Source organism: Camelus bactrianus, chromosome 14 (genome assembly GCF_048773025.1).
Source record: "Camelus bactrianus isolate YW-2024 breed Bactrian camel chromosome 14, ASM4877302v1, whole genome shotgun sequence".
Classification (NCBI taxonomy): domain Eukaryota; kingdom Metazoa; phylum Chordata; class Mammalia; order Artiodactyla; family Camelidae; genus Camelus; species Camelus bactrianus.
Window position 1 is genome coordinate 2,001,610 of NC_133552.1, and position 19,317 is coordinate 2,020,926.

The following is a 19,317-nucleotide window of genomic DNA, read 5'->3' on the forward strand; positions in this document are numbered from 1 at the left end:
GCCCGAGTAACACTGAGATGCCCGAGCAACACTGAGATGCTCAAGTAACACTGAGATGCCTGAGTAACACAGAGATGCCCGAGTAACACTGAGATGCTCAAGTAACACTGAGATGCCCAAGTAACACAGATGCCCGAGCAACACTGAGATGCCCAAGTAACACTGAGATGCCCGAGTAACACGGATGCCCGAGTAATGCTGAGATGCCCGAGTAACACAGATCCTTGAGTAACACAGATGCCCGAGTAACACTGAGATGCCTGAGCAACACTGAGATGCCTGAGTAACACAGATGCCCGAGCAACACTGAGATGCCCGAGCAACACGAGATGCCCGAGTAACACTGAGATGCCCGAGCAACACTGAGATGCCCGAGCAACACTGAGATGCCTGAGTAACACAGATGCCCAAGCAACACTGGAGATGCCCAAGGAACACTGAGATGCCTGAGTAACACTGAGATGCCCGAGCAACACTGAGATGCCCGAGCAACACTGAGATGCCCGAGTAACACTGAGATGCCTGAGCAACACTGAGATGCTCAAGTAACACTGAGATGCCCAAGTAACACAGATGCTTGAGTAACACTGAAATGCCCGAGTAACAACCAGCTGCAACTGGGCCGTGGTCAGCCCCATGGTGCTTGGGGATGGGGCACAGGGACCTGCATCCATTTGGAAGGGCCAGCAAGCTTCTCCCCAACACCTCTTCCCACGCGGGAGAGAGAGGCTGCCCACACCTAAGAACAGAAATCAGCTGCCTCCTCAGACAGCCCGGTAGGGCCAGCCAGTCCCCGTTTACCGAGTGCAAGCTGGTCCTGCTTACCCTGTGACAGGGCAGTAAAGCAAGAGATGAGTTGCTGAGGCAAGGAATAGTGACCGTATTCAGAAAGCCAGCAGACCAGCAAGATGGTGGACGAGTGTCCCCAAGAACCATCTTGCCTGAGTTAGAATTCAGGCTTCTTTTATACTAAAAGTGGAGGAGGGAAGTCAGACACTTCCTGGTTCTGGTCCGCCTCCAGAGGGGAGGGGTCCATCTCTCCTCTCCTGCCATCACTCACGGGGGGCCTGGTCAGGAGGTTTCCTGTGAGCTCAACAAAGGTGTTTGAGCTTAAGGCTCATTACCTGGGAGGCGGGGTGCCCAGAGACGTGTATTGGGATCATGTGTAATTTAAGCTTATATAGTCAGCATCCCTTTGGTGATTCACTTGTAGCAAAAGCAATAGAAGACGGAGATTAGCGAAACAGACCCAGTGTGGAGTCAGGTTTGTTCTTTGCTACTCCCCGGGGCCTGCGCCCTCGTCCCCAGCCTGTCCGGCAGAGCATCTGCAGGGGTGGGGAGGCCGAGGCCCCATCCTCACAGCAGCGCAGCGGCACGGCTGACAGGGCAGGGGCTGGGGCATCTCAGCAACTGGAGGTACCGTGTAAACAGGGGCCGGCGGTGCAGCTGAGGAAGGGTGAGGGCCCCAGGAGCTGGAGCACCTCGGGGGTGGGGTGGCTGCCCAAGGTCGAGTCAGAATTGGTGCCGGAATGGACTTTCTTTTCGGGAAGGAAGAGGACATCCGAGGGCCGCCGGGGTTTGGCCGCCTCCCTCTTGGTCCGAAGCAGCTGATGAGGGTGGTCTGGGGCCGGGGCTCGGGGGCACCACTCACGCGCAGGCGGAGCTCCGTGGCCACCGGCGCCTCCCTCCACACGCCTCCTCGCGCCCGACTGACCGGCCTTGGCCTTCTGAAGCCAGCTCCCCACAGGGGAGAAGGGCACAGATGGCCACGATGCCAGTAAAACCCCAAAGACAGAAAATTCGGCTCATCCATTTGAGCACACAGCCTACATAAATAGTATTTCTTAGAGGTGCTTACCTACAATGTAAAAAAGCTTGTTTGCAGAAGGATGTTACTGTGATGTCACTCTCAGTGTCCTGTGAGAGTAAAACAACAAAGGAAAACAGAAAAAATTTCATCGCTGCTTTTGTCTTGCCCCACCCACCAATTAAACAAACAGAGGCCTTTAATATATTTAAAAAGTCCACTCGCAATTAACTATCATGCATGCTTCGATCCATTTCCTAAAACAGACGAAAAATTAAATTTGTAGTTGGGCAACAAAACACAAACTTTCAGTGTGATGACAGTAAAATCAGGGCTTCTTCATCAGATGCTACCAGAACAAGTGACTTTTTTTATGTTTTCAAATCTGTGTACAAGTCAGGTCAGAGGTCTGTCTTAGTTTATGTAAATATTAATAACCACACAGTAACATCGTGTGAGCTAATCAGACGTGCACCGTGAGTGTCCGTCACAGGCCACGCGGGCTCTCCCAGGGGCTGTAGATCACTCAGCGAAGCCGGGCTTGTTCATGGCACCCCCTCTGGCACCCACAGGCCGCCTCCCCCCAGCACGTTAGCTAACACACGTGACAGAGGGCAGCGCTGTCCCTGGGGCAACACTGCTGTCCCCTTGAGCCTGTGGGCATCCACGCAGGCTCTCGGCGGTGCTTTTACCTGATTAAGTGACACTAGTTCAGGCTATTGTGTGATCAGCGCACTGAGGGGGGAGTCCAGTACCTGTTGGAGGCCCTGCAGGCGGTTTGGTGAACAGAGTGCTTCCCCCTCCCTGGCAGACTCTGTCCTCCCGGCCCGGGAGCCAGCAGGGAGCATCTCAGAACACGCTGGGCCGTTCTGGAAGCTTCCTCGCCTCACGCAAAGCCACTCCCGCTGGGCTTCAGAGCCACGCCTTCATTTTTCAGATATTTAAAAAAGCCTCTGACAGTCAGATCTAACAAGTAAGTACAAAGCATGCAAGTTAGGTCTGAAAAATAAAGCAAAAAAAAAAGGCTGTTAGACTTATTTTTCATCAAACCTCTGGTTTGGGGAAATACCTATTTTGGACAGAATTTTTACTCCTATCAAGATGTCTGGCATCTTGTAGACAAGGATGAAGAGTCCGTCTTGTACATGAAGCGCTGTTTCCCCGTAAACGTGGGCGAACTGAAAGAAACCGGTGTTTTCTTACTTAGCACAATCGTAACAAGTTTTCTCACTTTGCTTAGAACATGGCATCTGGGGAGCAGGGGGTCCATGAAACAGCTGTTTGAGTCGTTGCTACTTGTGCATTTCAAGGATAAGGGTTTCCAGGGAATAAAAACACACGTGGACAGAGCGATCAGGGCACGTGGAGCTTGTAGGGCCTCTCGGGCCGCTGCTGGTGTCACCGTCACGCAAGCCCAGCCTCTGCCGGCCACACCCAGGCTGGTCGCTGGGAGGCACCCCCGCCAGGTGCGGAGGCTGCAGGTGGGCTCTCAAGCTCAGAAGTTCCCCACGTTAGGGCTGAGGGCGTGGAGGCCAAAGCTCGGAGCCCTGGCAACCTGCGGGGCCAACAGGTGGCCAGCCGGGCTCCCGGGACGCGCAGGCGCACAGGCGGGTGGAGGAAGCCCGGGTGGACGCTCCCGTGCGAGGAGCTGACGTCTCACGCAGCCATCCTAAACCCGAAAACCAAGCCACGAGGCTCAAGGATGGCGTTCACTTGGCCCCTTCTCGTTTCTGTTTTGTAGGCCTTTGGGGGCATGCGGGGACTCCGGGCAGACCTGCTGCAGGTACAGGCTAGCAGCTGCTCCGGTAAGTTCCTCCGGTGAGCGGACAGGATCGCAGTATGGATGATGACACGGGCGTACTGACAGACGCACGCCGAGACGGCCGGGGGCTCTGTAAGCAAAGGAAAGTTCCTGCTGGCGGTGGATTTTGCCAAGTCTCTCCCCAGAGCCCCGTGCCTGTGCGGGCGCTACAGCCGGCTCCGGAGGGGAGCAGAGAGGCCCAGAAGTCCTCCCCGTGAGACCGTGAGGCTGGAGGTGGATGTGGGCAAGCCAGGCGGGCTTCCTGCGCTGTCCTGTGGACGAGGCAAACCCTGCTCCCCGAGGGTCTGCAGCTGCCTCCCTCCCCAAAGTTAGAGCATGTTACTCCTGCTGCTGCTTCGTAAGGCCAAGGGATTCTTCAGCCTTCTGCCATCACCGGACACGACCGAAAGAGTCCGTCTAGAAGTTTAAAGAACCAGGACTTCCTGTAAAGATCATATCCAAGTTCCAGCAGCTGCACAGCTGGGGGAAAGTCACTTACAATTTGAGTCGTTCTGCAGGTTTTCCAACGTGAACTGTGAACTCGCAGCGACAGCCACACTCAGAGCTGCCAGAGGGGCCCACGTGGACGGGGAGCTGAGCTCTGTCAGCGCTCAGGTGTAGGCGGAGGCCAGGGAGACGGGCACTTCTGCCCTGCGGGCCGGGGTGGAGCTTTGGGGACTGACTCTGGCTGTGGGGGAGAACTCGGGTTTGTGCAGGAAGGTGACATAATTCGACCTGCATTCAGCGGCGTTCACATTGGCAGGTGGAGAACTGAATCCAGGGGTGCGGAGAGGCCTTCAGGAGGCTACCAAGGCATTTTATGAAACAGGCAGGGAGGCAGCTGAACTGGGAGGTTCTGACGCTCAGACGCGGTGCTGACGGGGGTGGTGAGAAGTGGTCCATTCAAGACACGCGCAGCTCCAACGGCCAAGTGCGTTTTCACAGTGTAGACAGTGTGGACTGGGAAGACAGAGGGAGAAACAAGATTGGGAGTAAAACACACAGAAAAGCCGAGGCTCAGCTTGGCGCGGGCTCCGTCTCAGGTACCCGTGCACACCTGGAGGACAGTGCCGGCAGGTGGGCCTCCGTCCCTACTCCCAGTCCCACAGACCCAGGAGCCGGCGGGGCTGGGACGCGAGTTCCGCGTGTCAACAGAATCCAAAACCGTGGCTCTCGGAGGCCACGCAAGCTCCGGGGGCGGGGGCGGGGGCGGGCGGCCAGAGCCCGGGCGCCGGGCCCCCCATTGCCCCGAGGTCAGGAGCCAGCGCGGGTCTTCCCGACTCCGAGGAGTCCGGCTGGGACTGTGCGCGGGGCGGTGGCTTTTCCCAGGCGCGCCTCCCACCTGACGGCGATCCCGGGAGGGCGGGGGCCGCGTCCTGAAACGGCCCCAGGCAAACGGCAGACTTCGAAACCCGTGGTTGCTGAGTGAAGGAAGACTTGAAAGCTGCTTGGATGCCAGAAAAGTTCTATCCCATTTCAGAAGCAACTAGAGTCAGAAGCAGCCCCAGTGGCACGCTCTGTGTTTGAGGGAACGCTGCTCTGTCAGCAGCACTTGGCCCTGGCGTGTCTGCGATGTGACATCCGCCCACGAGGTTCTGACACGTACACAGCACAGGAAGAAGGAAAGAAAGCGCCCTCTCCTCCCTCCTCATAGTCTGAGGGCTGCGGCTGAAAAGAAATCCTCTGAGGAAAACTGCTCATGCGTTATGTCACGTTTTGGGTCACTGTCCTTTATTCCAAAGGCGCTGCTGCAGCCGTGTCTCCACTCCCCACTCCCAGCCTACTTCCAGCCCCGCGCCGGGCCGCGTCGGGGGGCGGCGAGCACGCACGCACCGCCACGCGCATTCGCCGCTGCCCTGTCCCCACCCGGTGACTTACCGCCTGCACCTCCCGTCTCCTCACGGGGTTTGTACGTTATGTGACCGTTCATTTTCTGTGTCAACTTCCCATTCTCATCTGGCAAATTCAGTGCCGCGCATCCACTTCTATTAATTTGGCGCCTGGAGCTGAGATACACCGTGTGCTGTGACATCTCTAGTTAAATCAGAGTAAAGCGTCAGACCCGTAGCTTTTTCCAGGCCCCAAATTGTGTGGTGGTTTTGCACTAAGCTGACGCATAGTCTCAAACCATACGCCTCAGTTTCCTTGATCAGTAACGTGGGGGTAATGTCGCCAGTGTTTCCTTCTCATAAAAATGTTATAAAATTTCTAAGGTAAGACGGATGCTCATTGGCTCCTGGGGGGAAAGTAACTATTGTCCTTACACAACGCGGGGTTGCCTGAGTGGCCAGCGTCGGCCACAAGGGCCTGGCTAGAGGCTCCAGCAGCGGCCACCCCGGCCTTGTGGGCGCTGCTGCACGTGCGGATGAGATCTGTGGAAGCAGGCACGGCTGGGGCATCTGGAGAGGATGAGCTACCTGTGCATTAGGGTAACCCCAGCGGCGGCCCCAAGGAGGATGGAATGACCAGGGCGTCAGCGCTCCTCCTTCCGTACGGAAGCTGGTTAACAGCTGGGCTCGAGAAGGGACGTTCTGCTCCTGTGATCAGATTTCGTCGATGCTCAGGAGCAGTATGAACCCTCACCCGCCGCGGGGCCAGACCTTCACTGCAAACCAGCATCCAACATCGACTGGAGGGGAAGGGTTCTCCTCGTCACTTGGGCAAACTCTGATCTATAAGGAAATGTCCAGGACTTGCATTTAAGCCTCAGTATCCACAAGGGCTCCAAGAGGAGTACGTGGCCAGTTCGAATATAAACCAGGCCCCAGATGCTGGGAAAACGCCTGGAGAGACATCTGTCTGCGTGAGACTGTCCCGCCACCAGGTTTTAAAAAGAGCTGGACATTTTTGAACTTAGTAACTCTCTTCCTCCTTTACACTCGTTTCTCATCTGTAGTGGGAACAAATCTGCATTTGGTCATTTAAGCTCTCATCTTAAGAAGAGTTCGAAGTAGGTGTGAGTAAACATCGTGAGGAGGGAGACCTGAGCCAGGCGTCAGTGTAGCCTGTCCAAGCCCCAGACACCAGAGCAACGCCGGAAACAAACACAGCCGCGCGCAAATCAGCAGGGGACGCGGGCGGGACTTCACCGCAGGTGCCGCTGGGAGCAGCAACACGACAAGCAGGTGGCAATGCTGGAGGGAAAAGATGGAACACAGAAAGAGGAACTATTGGACTAATTCGCACAGAATAAAAGAAATTCTGAACTGTTTTCTACTTGGCGAGTTAAGATTTGAGCTAAGAACCACAATGAAAATCCTAGAGATTATCACGTGAAGTGAAGTAAGTCAGAGAAAGACAAACACCACACGACACCACTTCCAGGTGGAATCTAAAAAAACGACACAAATGAACTTACTTACAAATCAGAAACAGACTCACAGAGAACAAACCATGGTTTAGTAAATGAAGTGACACTTAGAGTGGACTGTCCCAGAGCCATCGTGAGATCCTAACCAAACAGACGAGCCTGCGTACCTGTGCCCTACTCTTGGTTTTATTTTCCTAGAAATTAAATACCATTCATTTGGATGAAACGTTCATTTTTCAGTCAAAATGACATGTTCAAACTTCTCAGCGTCTCTGGATTGCTGGATAATCCAGAGGTCCCTCGTTCCTCAGATTCATCCATTCTCCTGCCCTCCTCTGAGAAAATGAAATGTGAAACTTCCACCATGAACACTGCTATTTTAGAAACTGTTTACAGCCGAGGCAGCTAGACAGGTAACCAGGACCTGAGCACGTCTTTTAACCGTGTCAGGACAGTGCTACCACGACGCTGATAGAAGATATCTTTGTTCTGGTTTATATGAACAAGTTTCTACATCTTGAATTCGCCTTGCAGGTCCTGCTATGAAAATATTTCTAGCTAGAACAACAGGCTCACTGTCAGAAACCTGACACGCTCAGCAGCAGAGGGGATCTTGATTTTCCGATGGAGGTGGATTTTCTCGCAAGATTAGTCGCAACTTGTTCCTGTAAAAACACACTCGGAAGGGCTGACACATTCTTCCATAATATCGCAGGGGAGCAAGTTCAGAATTTAAAGATGAATTACCTCCTTGTTTTACTAATACACCGTAATTAACTGAGCGTCTCGGTTTAAGTGGCTAATTGGGGGATTCCCACCACGGCTCTGAGCTCCTTCCACCCTGAAGAACCTCCTTTCTACACCTGCTGTTAGACGCCGGGGCTCATTAAGCTGCCGCTTCCCTCGCTCCAGTTGCTACCTCATCGTCTCTTTCTTCGGTGGAACTCCATCCAGTAGAGGCGTTTTCTGTGTTTCGTAATTACTGTCCCTCCGAGGAAGGCCAAGGAGGCTGACTAAAGCACAATTCTGTGACAGCCCATCTTGGGAACGATGAGGTACCTTCAGTAAAACACAGACGTACGTCGGATCCGTGGAGTGGCTGCCTGTCAGGAGGAGCAAACCGTTGTAACACCAATGATACATTCTTTCTTAAATCTAACTGTATTTTAAAAAAAACTTTCTGAATTCTCTTGAAGTTGCTTTAAATTGATCCATTCTTCTGTTTTTGTGTCTTAATCTAAATTTAATGTAAGGTTTTGTTACCCCTACGTCAAATTGGGTAGCTTTCTCTTTAGTTTGCGGGTTTATTTTTCTCAAAAAGTCATTCTATCTTCAAATAAGAGAGAGCTCTGCTGGGAAATCAGACTGAAACAGCATCTTCTCCTTCCTCAGTCAGACTTCAGCAACAGGCCCCCTGGTCCACAACTCTGGACTGTGTTTCTCTGTTAGCAGTGGACACAGGAACTGAAGCAGGACATGCAGCGAATGGCGGGGTCTTGTGTGGGAACCTGGAGGAGGCTGCGGACATCCCCGTATGAGGACCCCTCCACCCTGGGGACGCTGCCTGGGGGCCACACTGGAGGGAGCGGCAGGTGCCTCCCCTCAGGGATGTGGTGGCTGCTGTCATTTTGAGAAGTCCTGCTTTTAGACAGCAATGCTTTTTTCTCCCCACCCTCCACGCTGTCAAATATTACTTATTTTTAAAGAATAATCAAGAAGGTATGAGAAATAATGTAGGCTGGACAACGGTGAGTCCTGCCCTTAATGGCTTGTTTGCGGAAGCCCAGGTCTCCAGTCACAACTGTAATACAACGGTGACGGATACAAGCTCAGATGTGGGCTCACGGCTGCACACCAGGCCACCGGGAACGGGCCCAGCGAGACGAGGAAACAGTGGCCCTCTGGTCCACGGGCCTGGTAGCCTCTGCCTTCTCTGGACGTGCCGAGGGTCCAGGCAGAGCAAAGTCACGTTTCTGTGTTCCCGCAGCTCGCGGTGCCAGGCGAATCCAGCAGTGGTGCCCCTCCCACTGGCGGTCTTTCTGTCCTTCTGGATTGTCCCTTCAAAGCAGTTTCTCCTCAGGTGTTTCAGGTCACAGGGCTTAGGGCAGATGATGGGGGCTAGAAGGCCCCTCTGCCCTGTGCTCTGAGCTGCGGAGGAGGGTGAGGACGGGTCTCTCCCCCGGAAATCCGGAACCAAACCGAGAGCCCTGAAACCAGAACGGAACAAACCGCCCGCCCTGACCCAGACGGCAAGCTCCAGAGTCAGCTGCCTTCAGCCTCGGGGACAGTCGGCCTCCTTTCAGGCAGAAGCCCTCGACTGTGCTCCTTAAAGGCTCTGGTGAAGTTGCTGGCTCTGCTTTTTCTTTCAGACCACGGTGGAGACGCCCTTTCCCTCTGGTCTACAGAAGGCACTGCAGGTACAGAGACGCCCACGTGGAAAGATACACGCTTTTAGGTACTGGGCTGGACTTCCGTGCCCTGCTGCGCCCAGGCCCGCCAGGTGCAGGGGGAAGCTCCTCCCCTCGCGTCCGGGCCAGCCCATCCCCTGACGAGGCAGGGACGCTGGTCCCCACGGGGCGGGCTGGTCCTGGCTGCAGACCCTTTCAGGTCCTGGCTGGGCCGCCTCCCCCGGGTCCCTGCAGGTCTGCCAGCTCTTTCTCAGGACTTGGGACCCCATCCTGGCGCAAGGAGCCACAGAAGCACTGACAGGTTTCTCCTCGCCCTCCGCAGCCTCAGGGAACTGCGCGGGGCACCCGGGTCCTGGCTCTGCCCAGCATCGCAGGCAGCGCCTGCCCGTCCGCTCCAGGCTGGGCCCAGGGCCCTGCACTGACATTTGCTGAGTTCCCTCACCTTCTGAGTCTTCAGATTTTCTAGAAACCAGATGTCCATGCCAACCCACAGGTTCACCCCCTGCTTCCCGCAGTGCCTCAGCCACCAGGAGATACCAGACATGCGTGTTCTAATAACTTTAAAGAAAAAATGTAGCCCCTCTGGGCAGCAGAAGCCAACCAGCCTTCCATGGAGCTGCTCCAGGTTCTGACTGTCCCAAGGCTTCACGCGCCAAGTCCTGTAAGGGCTGGACATTTTTTTCTTAATTAAACTTTTTATTGTTGAGATAAGTGTAGATCCCCATGCAGGTCTAAGAGATCCCAGGTACCCTGCACCCAGTCTCCTCCAGCGGTGACACCTGGCCAAACTGTGGTACAAGATCACAACCAGGATGTGACGCAGCCGACACAGAGCATCTCCATCAGCCCAGAGACCCCTCCCTTCCGTCCCCCTGCCCCCACCCCTCCTTAATGGCTGGCAGCCACTAAGACGGCACACTTCCCTGTAATTCTGTCCTTTCGAGAGTGTTACACACGTGAAATATGCATATGCTATGCATCCTCATATATAATACACATTTAACATACACAGAAGGTTACATATTACATCTATAATATGTCCACATTGTATATGTAACATACACTATATGGCACATATATATTACATGCAACTTTTTCTGGTTGGTTTTTCCCCCTCAATATAACTCCCGGGAGATTTAACCAGGTTGTCGCGAGCATCAGCGGTTCCCCCTTGTTCAGGGCCGAGCCCTGTTCTGCGCATGAATGTACCACAGTGCACCGAAGGACATCTGGGTCGTCTTCAGGTTTGGGCTGTTACGAATAAAACTGCTATAAATATTCGTGTATAGGATTTTGTGCGAACATAAGGCTCTGGGAGAAATGCCCAGGAGAGCAAACGCTGGCTCAGATGGCAGTTACACGCTCCACTTTTTGAGAAACTCCCCAGCTGTCTTTCAGGGCGACTGTACCACTTAAACCCTCACCAGCTGCGTCTGAGGGACCCAGTTTCTCTGCAGAGCCATCAGCACTTGGCGACGTCCCTATTTTATTCTATACCAATAAGCACATAGAAATAGCTCGGCGCGGCTTTAACTCGCATTTCCCTAACAGCTCATGTTAACGAACATCCTCTCCTGTATTTATTTGTATGTGCCTGCAAGTCCTTTTCATTGAAATGCTCAGTCGTGTCTTTCAACTACTTTTTAATTGGATTGTCTGTATTTACACTGTTGAGTTTTGAGATTTCTTTATATGTTATGGACACCAGTCATTTGCCAAATATTTAGGTTGCCAAATTTTTCTCCCAGTGCATAGCTTGTCTTTTTATCCTCTTAATGAGTGTTTTGCAAAGCAAAACTTGTTCATTTTGATGAAATCCAATTTATCAATTTTTCCTCTTACGGACTGTGCTTTTCATGGAAAGTCTCAAAACTCTTTGCCTAACTACATGTCCCAGGATTTTCTCCTCGTTTTCTCTAGAAGTTTTAAATGGGATGATCCATTTTGAGTTAATTTCTATATAAAGTGTGAAGTTCAGGTCACAACTTTTAATTTTTATTATTTTCTTTTGTCTACAGATAGAGACCCAGTGGCTCCAACACCATTTGATGGAAAGTCTGTCTTTCTCTTTTTTAAAGGTGACTCCCTCCTCCTCTTTTGTATTAGTTATAATTATCTTAGATATTCCTTAATTTTTCATATGAACTGAGGCTCAGTGGTCAGATTTCATTTTAAAATGCCCTTCATAATCTGACTGGAATTGCACTGAATCTGTATATGAATATGAGTACAATTGACATCTTTTAAGATATTTACTTTTCCCATTTAGCAAAATGGTACATATCTCCATTTATCCTGGGTTTCTAGGTCCCATAACTTTCTATAGTTTCTTCGTGAACAACTTTGGTTAAATGCGTTCTCAAAAACCTTGTAGCTTCTGTTGACAAGCAAAACTTACATCTGTCATTCTACTGTCTTATTTTTATTGCTCTTATAAAAACTTTCTACTACTTTCAAATTCCAAATATTTTGCATCTTTCTTTCCAATTCAAATATTTTAGCTTTGGTTTAAAACCTCTAGAGCAACATTAAATAATAGTGATAATCTCTAACTTGAATAAAAATACATCTAAAGTTTTACCAGGAAAGGCTACTTTTAGCAGATATGTTTTAAAGTTTAAAAAATCCCTCCTATCTAGTTTGCCAAGTATTATTGTCATGAACGTGCACTAAAGTTTTGACGGCTTTCTCTGCATTTATTGTGCAGAACATAATCATTTACCTGATTAATATGAGCAAGTGCAATGATAATAATAATATTGCATCCCTGCGATAAATTCCACCTGTTCATGCTGCATTATCTTTAGAGACGCTACATACACTGTTTTGGTGAGATTTTTGAAAACATGTTCGTGAGTACCATTGCCATGTATTTTTACTTCCCTGCCTAGACTCAGTGCTGAGATGACATTCGCCTCATCAGACAAGCTGCATGATGTTCTTTTGCTCTGTTCTCCGAATAGTTTGTCTCAGTGTTTTGTTTGCTCCATAAGAAATGTCTAATCTTACTCTCGTTTGAAGGAGGGATGAGGAGAGGCTAATATACACATGTATTTCCTTATAAAGGTATTGATTGAAGTTTTTTAGAAAGTGAATTTTCTTGACACAGTTTTGGTAAGGTGTAGTTTTCTAGGTAATAGTCTAAGCCACGTATATTTTCAAAATTTCGGCATGATGTGTGTGGCTCTCTCTGTTCATTCAAGTTATGCCTACTCTGTAATTGCCAGCAGTTTATTTGTTCATTTCCTGATGGTCCTGAATTTCTCCTGCTCACTCTATTCGGATTATGGCTGATTTTAATCCTCTCAGAGAAAAGGGTAAACATAGATATTCACTGTATATCTTTCTAACAATATACGAGAGTACTCGGTACCTCAAAACTTCTCCCTAGACTGCAAAGACCTTAGCTGATTGAAGCCTTTCCTCTTCCAATTTCTTCTTATATGCAGATTTAGTATCTTCTGACTAACAGTTGGTTAAATTTGGTTACATGTTTTTCATTCTTTTTCACTGTTCACTGCCGTCTGTCATTGCACACACAGTCAGTTCTTCTGTCTGTGTTTATTTGCTTCCTGCAAATTCGCCTTTTATTGCACTTTTAGTAAGTGTACGTGGTTTGTCAAGTCTTACTTGTCTTCGGAGTTCTCTATTCTGTGCTCCTTGTTGAATGATAACACAGCTGGGTATAGAATGGAAGTTGATGTTCATCTCCTGGTGATTTGAAAACCATGACTCTGCTGCCCTCCGGCCGGTGCCGCTGATGGCAAGGGGCCTGTCAGAACCACTGCTGTTCTCGTGTAGGTAACGAGCTTTGCTCATTATTAGTTTAAATTTCCCCCTCTATCTAGATGTGGACTTTTTAAAATCTTGCATGGGATTTAGAACAGACGATCAAACTCACCTCCAGGCCTTTCTTCATTCTGAAAAATTCTCAGCTTGCAGCCACTGTTTCTGTAAACACTGCTTTTGGTCCACTTCCTCTGGTCGTGGTATGCTTCAGTTCTTAACTAGAATTTGGTTTATCCTGGACCTTCAAAGTCTGTCTTCCCCTTTACTTAATTGCACTTTCATAATAAAAAAAAAAACAACTGTGTTTTTGGGACAGATTCTGAGTAAATGCCAGAGTACTGAGTTCCAATTCTCTCCTTGTCTTTGGAATCAGAATGTTTTGGAAGTTGGATTTGTAGGCAGATCTTCTAAAGGTGGCTCTCCCTCCCTCTCTCTCTCTCTCTCTCTGTCTCTCTCTCTCTCTCTCTCTCTCACACACACACACACACACACACACACCCTTTACTGGCTTTTTTGGGGACTGCAGCTGTGCACATCTTCCCCAGAAGCCCACTCCCAGCCCCACCCTCTGAAGGTCCGGTGCCCCTACTCTGAAGTGCTGCTGGGGGTGCAACTGCGTTCATTCAGTTAACCCAACAGAAGCCCAGCCACTCGGGGGCGCTCTGTGCTGGAAGGGCCTCCAACCCTGGCCACGCGGCCCTGGCCGCAGCGTCTCTGCTGGCCCTCTCCCAAGCGCTCAGCAGGGCTCCTTCCGTTATTTTTTTCAAGGAAGACACATTTTACTGCAGGAGAAAAGCAATAAACAGACAGCGCAGTGGTAGAGGGTCAGGACTGAAAGGGGCCTGGGAGGGCACCTTCCTCTGTGAATAGGGCTACCAGGGACCCAGAGGGGTGCCGGCCCAAGTCAGGGCAAGAGCCTGTGTTTGCCTTCGATGCTTTTTAAACTGTAGCTTGGTAGACTAAAATGTCAGGAATTCTAAAACTGACATTCAATACATTATTTTGATATTAAACAAAATACTCACTCAAAGGACTAAGCACAGACCCTGAAAACAGCCGGTGTTCACGTGGGCATGTGAACAAATGCCTGCTCAGAATCCCTACACTTTGCAATTTATTCTTTTTCATTGCAGTGGAGCTGGTTTACATTGTGTTGATTTCACGTGCACAGCACAGTGATTCAGTTGTACACATATGTGTATCTAGTCTTTTTTCTGTTCTTCTCCATGAGTGGTTATTACACGGCACTGAATACAGTCCCCTGCGCTGCCCTGCAGGGCCTCGCTGTGCGTCTGTTTTCCATACAGCAGTGTGCATCTGCTAACCCTGTGCTCCCAGTTTGTCCCCCTCGTCGGTAACCATAAGTTTGTTTTCTACGAGCAATTTATTTAAAGAGCAAAGTGCTGTGGCAGGAGTGTGCGGTCAGCAGCCTGCTTGGCTTGGATGTTGGAAAGATTCCAAGGCAGCACAGGACGACTTTGCCCACAGGCCATCACGGCTAGTTTACGAGTCCACTGGACTGGCCCAGGGGACCATCAGATCTTTCCTTTAGGTAAGTTTCACAACAATGTGACAGTAGTTTCAAAAGGCTTACACGAGAGGAATAGCCACATTTTCTCACCTTTCAGTGTTCAATAGGGGATATTCAATTAAATGAATACAAAAAAAAAAAAAAACCCATTGACCATGAAATACATCTTTTAGGCTCATGCAGATTATTTGAAGTGGCACCAAAAGGCTGTTCCCCTGGGAACATGAGTCACCAACACAAAGCTACAAGCATCCCTTCTGCTAGCAAAGTGCGGGGCTGCGTGTCCGCGGTGGGACCCGTGCGAACACAATCCTGAGCCCACAGGACGGTGAGCCGCGCTCAGAATCCTGTCAATACACTTCCCGGAGATGCGCTGTCATGTTTCACTTTGAACCTATGTCCCTTCAAGGCCAAGTTCACTACCAAAATATCGTTCCCTACATTTCTATAGCTACACTTCACTTTGGGTAACAGATCACGTTTCACACCGATCGCATTAGTACTGTCTCCTCAAGCTGATCCGTAGGTCATCGTGAGGTCTGTCTCATGATCTCCGTTCCTATTTCGACCACAGCAGCTCACCCCAGGTGTGTTCATCCTTTTGTTCAGTGAACGTTCTTTATATATTCTTTTTACAGTTTACAATCTTCATTCTTTTCCCCTCACATAGCTTTTTTTTTAATTTCTAAAATTTTTTTTATTGAAGTGTACTTGAATTACGACGTTAGTTTCAGGTGTGCAGCAAAGCGATTCAGTTATACGTACACATATGCCTTTACACTAATAACTGAATGCATCAAGCTCCCTTGAATACCTATAAAGAGCAAAGTTATATGTCAGCTGGCGAGTGTGTTGACATTTTTGCCTCTAGAAGCACAGAGGGAAAGCTGCACACAGACACGGCGAACGTACCTTCACAGAGAGACACCGCTGTGGTCTGCGTTTTCCACCACGTCGCACAGGAAGCCACAGGCTCCGGGAGGACGTGTCGTGGGGGTCACTGGAGATGGCAGTCCCGGCGGCCCTGTCTTCTCTTTGTGGATACAGCGGGCAGGTGTCGTGATTCGCCCTGACAGCTTGAGTTCGGACCTCTGGAGGGAAAGCCAAGGACAAGGAGGCAGTGATGCGGAAAGCCGGGAGCTGAGGGGCCGTGGGCAGGAGCCCGCCGCGTGGGAGAAGCTGGGTGGTCGCCAGGGGCTGCTGTCAGGGTGGCGGGGCAGGGCTTTGGGGAAGTGGGGTAGGGTGGGAATCTGGCCGTGTTCTCCCCCGAGTCTGGACTTCCAGGGTCTGGAAGGAGACACCCAGGGTGATGCACACAGCACTCTACTGCTATGCGAGGGGTTCGTCTGCTTTCTTTTCTCAATGACAAGGATCAGGATCACCGACCGTGCAAGTTCTGGACACAAGGTTCCTACCAAGGAGAGACTGACATTCAGAAGCCACAGGCCACTGTTCAGCTGCCTCTTACGTGACGTGTACACAGCTCTTGATGGAATGCAGACGCAGGAGAGAAGAAATTTCATCCACAATTTTTAGGGCCTGATATTTTCTGAATTTAAAGTATTTCCAGAGTTGGGACAAGTTAAGCCTCAAAGTTTCCAAAAATTAAAACGAAATGACCCAGTAAGGTGTGGTACTAACCATGTAATTTAAATTTCCTGAGAAATAAGCAATTTTAATTGCATTGTTAGAAGACATTTTATTCAATATAAAAATATCATAAAATCATGTATCATATGAAGTATCTGTCTTTTTCAGTCATTTGAAAACATGGGTTTATCTAAATAGAAGAAGATAATGTAATAAATCTGAGTTTATACCCAAATACGTTTTTTTTTTCCAGTTTTACTGGGAAGTACCCAAATATGTTTTAATTGCCAATTATTGCACTGAAAATCAAAATTTGCATTAGACATGCATTTCTGTGAAAAACTAATGCAATTAATTTGTAAGTAGACATTTATTTATTCACAGAAAATGCTTTTCAATATACAGCTGGGCGGTGGCAAAGCCGTGTCATCACGATGAGACCCTGCAGAAACTGAAGGAGGAGAAAAAAAAGGTTTTTGGAAAAAGACTCTTCCATGACACCAGTGTCCCACTGTTACGCCTGCACCTCCCTAACTCCACCTCCACCTGCACGTGTGGAGAATCATCCTTTGGTGGCAAAGATCTGTGTTCTATGAAAGTGGTCAGATGTTTTTAACAAGCAGTCATTTTTGAGCCATTTATTCTTACCTGGTTTTTAAGGTCTTTTTGAAAAGGTGTGAGTGCGTCTATCCGACTGATTTCCTAACGAGAAGTGAGTGGACTACCTCTCCATTGCTGTCGCCAATCAACCCTACTCCCCAGACAAACCACCTCACTGCACGGTAGTCAGCGCGAACAGGAAGGATGTTACGCAACAGTCAAAACTAGTCTGAAGGCTTTTGTGAAATCTCATCAATGAAGGGAGCGAGCTGAGCTTGTGAGAACATCCCCTTCCTTCGATTTTATAAAAGTGCGCATTTCTGAGCTTATTTTCAGGAGCTTAGTAAAACATCTAGCTGAAGATGAGTTGGCAAAACTCACCAAAATGGTAAAACATCTTGTGTCGCTAAACATAAAATAATTGATAATCAGACTTCAGAGCGATAGAAAACAGTTTCTTCCAGGCGACCAGTGCACTATGGAAATGGCTCACTCTTAATAACACTCCATCGTATTCAGCAGCTGACGATGGTAAGAAATCGTCATATTAAAACTAAGAGGGGGGCCACAACAGTGAAAAGTGCACGGCTTACCAAGTCGCAAATGGGCCAGGAGTGCTTTTGGGGACACAGTGCCCTACAAACTGAACAGTCACGGGAGTCAAAGATGACCAGAGCATTTCTGAGTCTTTTAACAACTGGTTCTGCAGAATGATTTACTTCTAAAATCCTCCTCTCACTTACTAATAAACATCTACCGCAGCTCTGAACGGTCGGTGATGAAAACGGAACGTGTATAGACTCTCATAAAATTCATAGACATGAAGGTCTGCATTTTTTTTAATTCAAGAAATACACTTTCTGTATAATCTCATGGAATTATGTGTGTCTATATCCATGTGCACGTGTGAGTGTAAAGGCAGGCCACCAGTGAGGCAGACCTTTCAGACACGTTGAGCAAGCTATCAGCCAAACGAGTAAATCAGAGATGGGCAGCGCTCCTGCCCTCACCGCGCAGAGCGAGGTTCTCATTCAGGGGCTGCGTGGGCGTCGTGCGCCCTGCTACGTGGAGTAGAGTGGTGTTAAATCTTCCGTGTGCTTAGATTTGTCAAAAGCAGCTGTAAAGGCCCCTGGAGAAAGCAAAAATTTCACCTAATTCCACACATTACCACCTACGATACATTGTGAAGTGGATTTTTTTCCCATTGTGATGAATCTGTGACACCAGCAGGCTCTTGTCAGCCTTCTTCAGCGTGGCTGGCTCCTTGCAAAGGTTTAGAACGAGCAAGGGTCTGCGGAAGTCCAGCCAGGGCAAGACTGAGCCCCCCTTGGCCAAGTGCACCCCTCGGCCTCTGTGCCAACGGGGAGAGCCCTGAGGCCAGCTCGCCCCGTGTGACTCCCGGAGGCGCACGGACGGGGGGGGGAGGGGGCATCTGGGGGAGGGGGAGACCCTGAGGCCAGCTCGCCCCGTGTGACTCCCGGAGACGCACGGATGCGGGGGGGGGGGGGTGGTCTGGCAGAGGCGCACCGCGGTGGCGTTTTCCCTGCAGGGCTGATTTCCAGAACGCGGAGAGGACCTGAGCATTCTGACCCTGGGCCACGTGCGGAGCTCCGCTCACTCGTGTAAAGGGGAGTTCTGAACGTGAAAGGGATGTGCGTTGTTCACTGAAGGTCCTGCTGGGGGAGGTGGGGCCAAGACCGCGGCCTTCACAACAGCCAGAAGCACGGGTCCAGCCAGGAAGACAAGGCCTGTTCAGGCGGAAGTGCCCTTCTTAGCGCCTCAATTTTTTAAAAGAGGTTCTTAATGATGTTTCTTCATTTTCAGGGGTTTACGGGGAACTACGGCCTCCCCACATCTATTCACAGCGTTTGTGTGTCAGTCTCAGGACCAGGATAGGACCTGTCCCTCAAGGGTGGAGCCGGCCCTCGGATGACGGGTTATGTGTGTCGATCCAAGCCAGCCTGTGACAAAGCGATCTTGGAAAGGCCGAAATGTTAAAAGACTACTGGAAAGCCCAGAGATGGCTTTTTTGAAAGAAAGGGGGAAAAGAAACAATATTTCCACGCCCCAAGCAGAGAGAGGGTCCAGCAGGAAGGACGTCATTTCAGCGAAGCTTCTCAGGCTACACTGGGCCTGACTTGGGCTTATTTGCTAGCAATGCCCCAGCGGCTCTGCAGCAGGGGCGATCCCGGGGGTTACCTGCCCCCCACATCGTGTGGATCTTAAGTGGCTCCAGCACAGGTCACCTCCCCGTAAAGGGAACAGCAGAGGCAGAACACTGCCCACCGCTGCCCCGCCGTCTTCTCCAGACCCTGGCCTGTGTCTCCAAGTCCTAATGGGACGTAACAAATGAATTGAACCCCGAGGCCACGGAGCTCAGGCTTACACTCGTAATGATTTTAGAATGTGTGGCTGCATCTTGAGAAAGAACAGACCTTGACATAATATCCGTTATCAAACGACGGTAATTGACACAGAGAC

At 50.1% G+C, this 19,317-nt stretch overlaps 1 protein-coding gene across 1 annotated transcript in view; it reads right to left on the bottom strand.

Moving 5' to 3' along the window:
* LOC105066271 (uncharacterized) overlaps positions 1-19,317 on the bottom strand; it is a 137,240-nt gene that overhangs the window by 32,099 nt on the left and 85,824 nt on the right. The window contains exons 5-6 of the mRNA XM_074378653.1: positions 15,559-15,737; positions 1,859-1,917 (exon numbers count right to left, since the gene is read on the bottom strand). Coding sequence (XP_074234754.1) covers positions 1,859-1,917; positions 15,559-15,737 — 238 coding nt within the window. The remainder of the gene's footprint in view (positions 1-1,858; positions 1,918-15,558; positions 15,738-19,317) is intronic.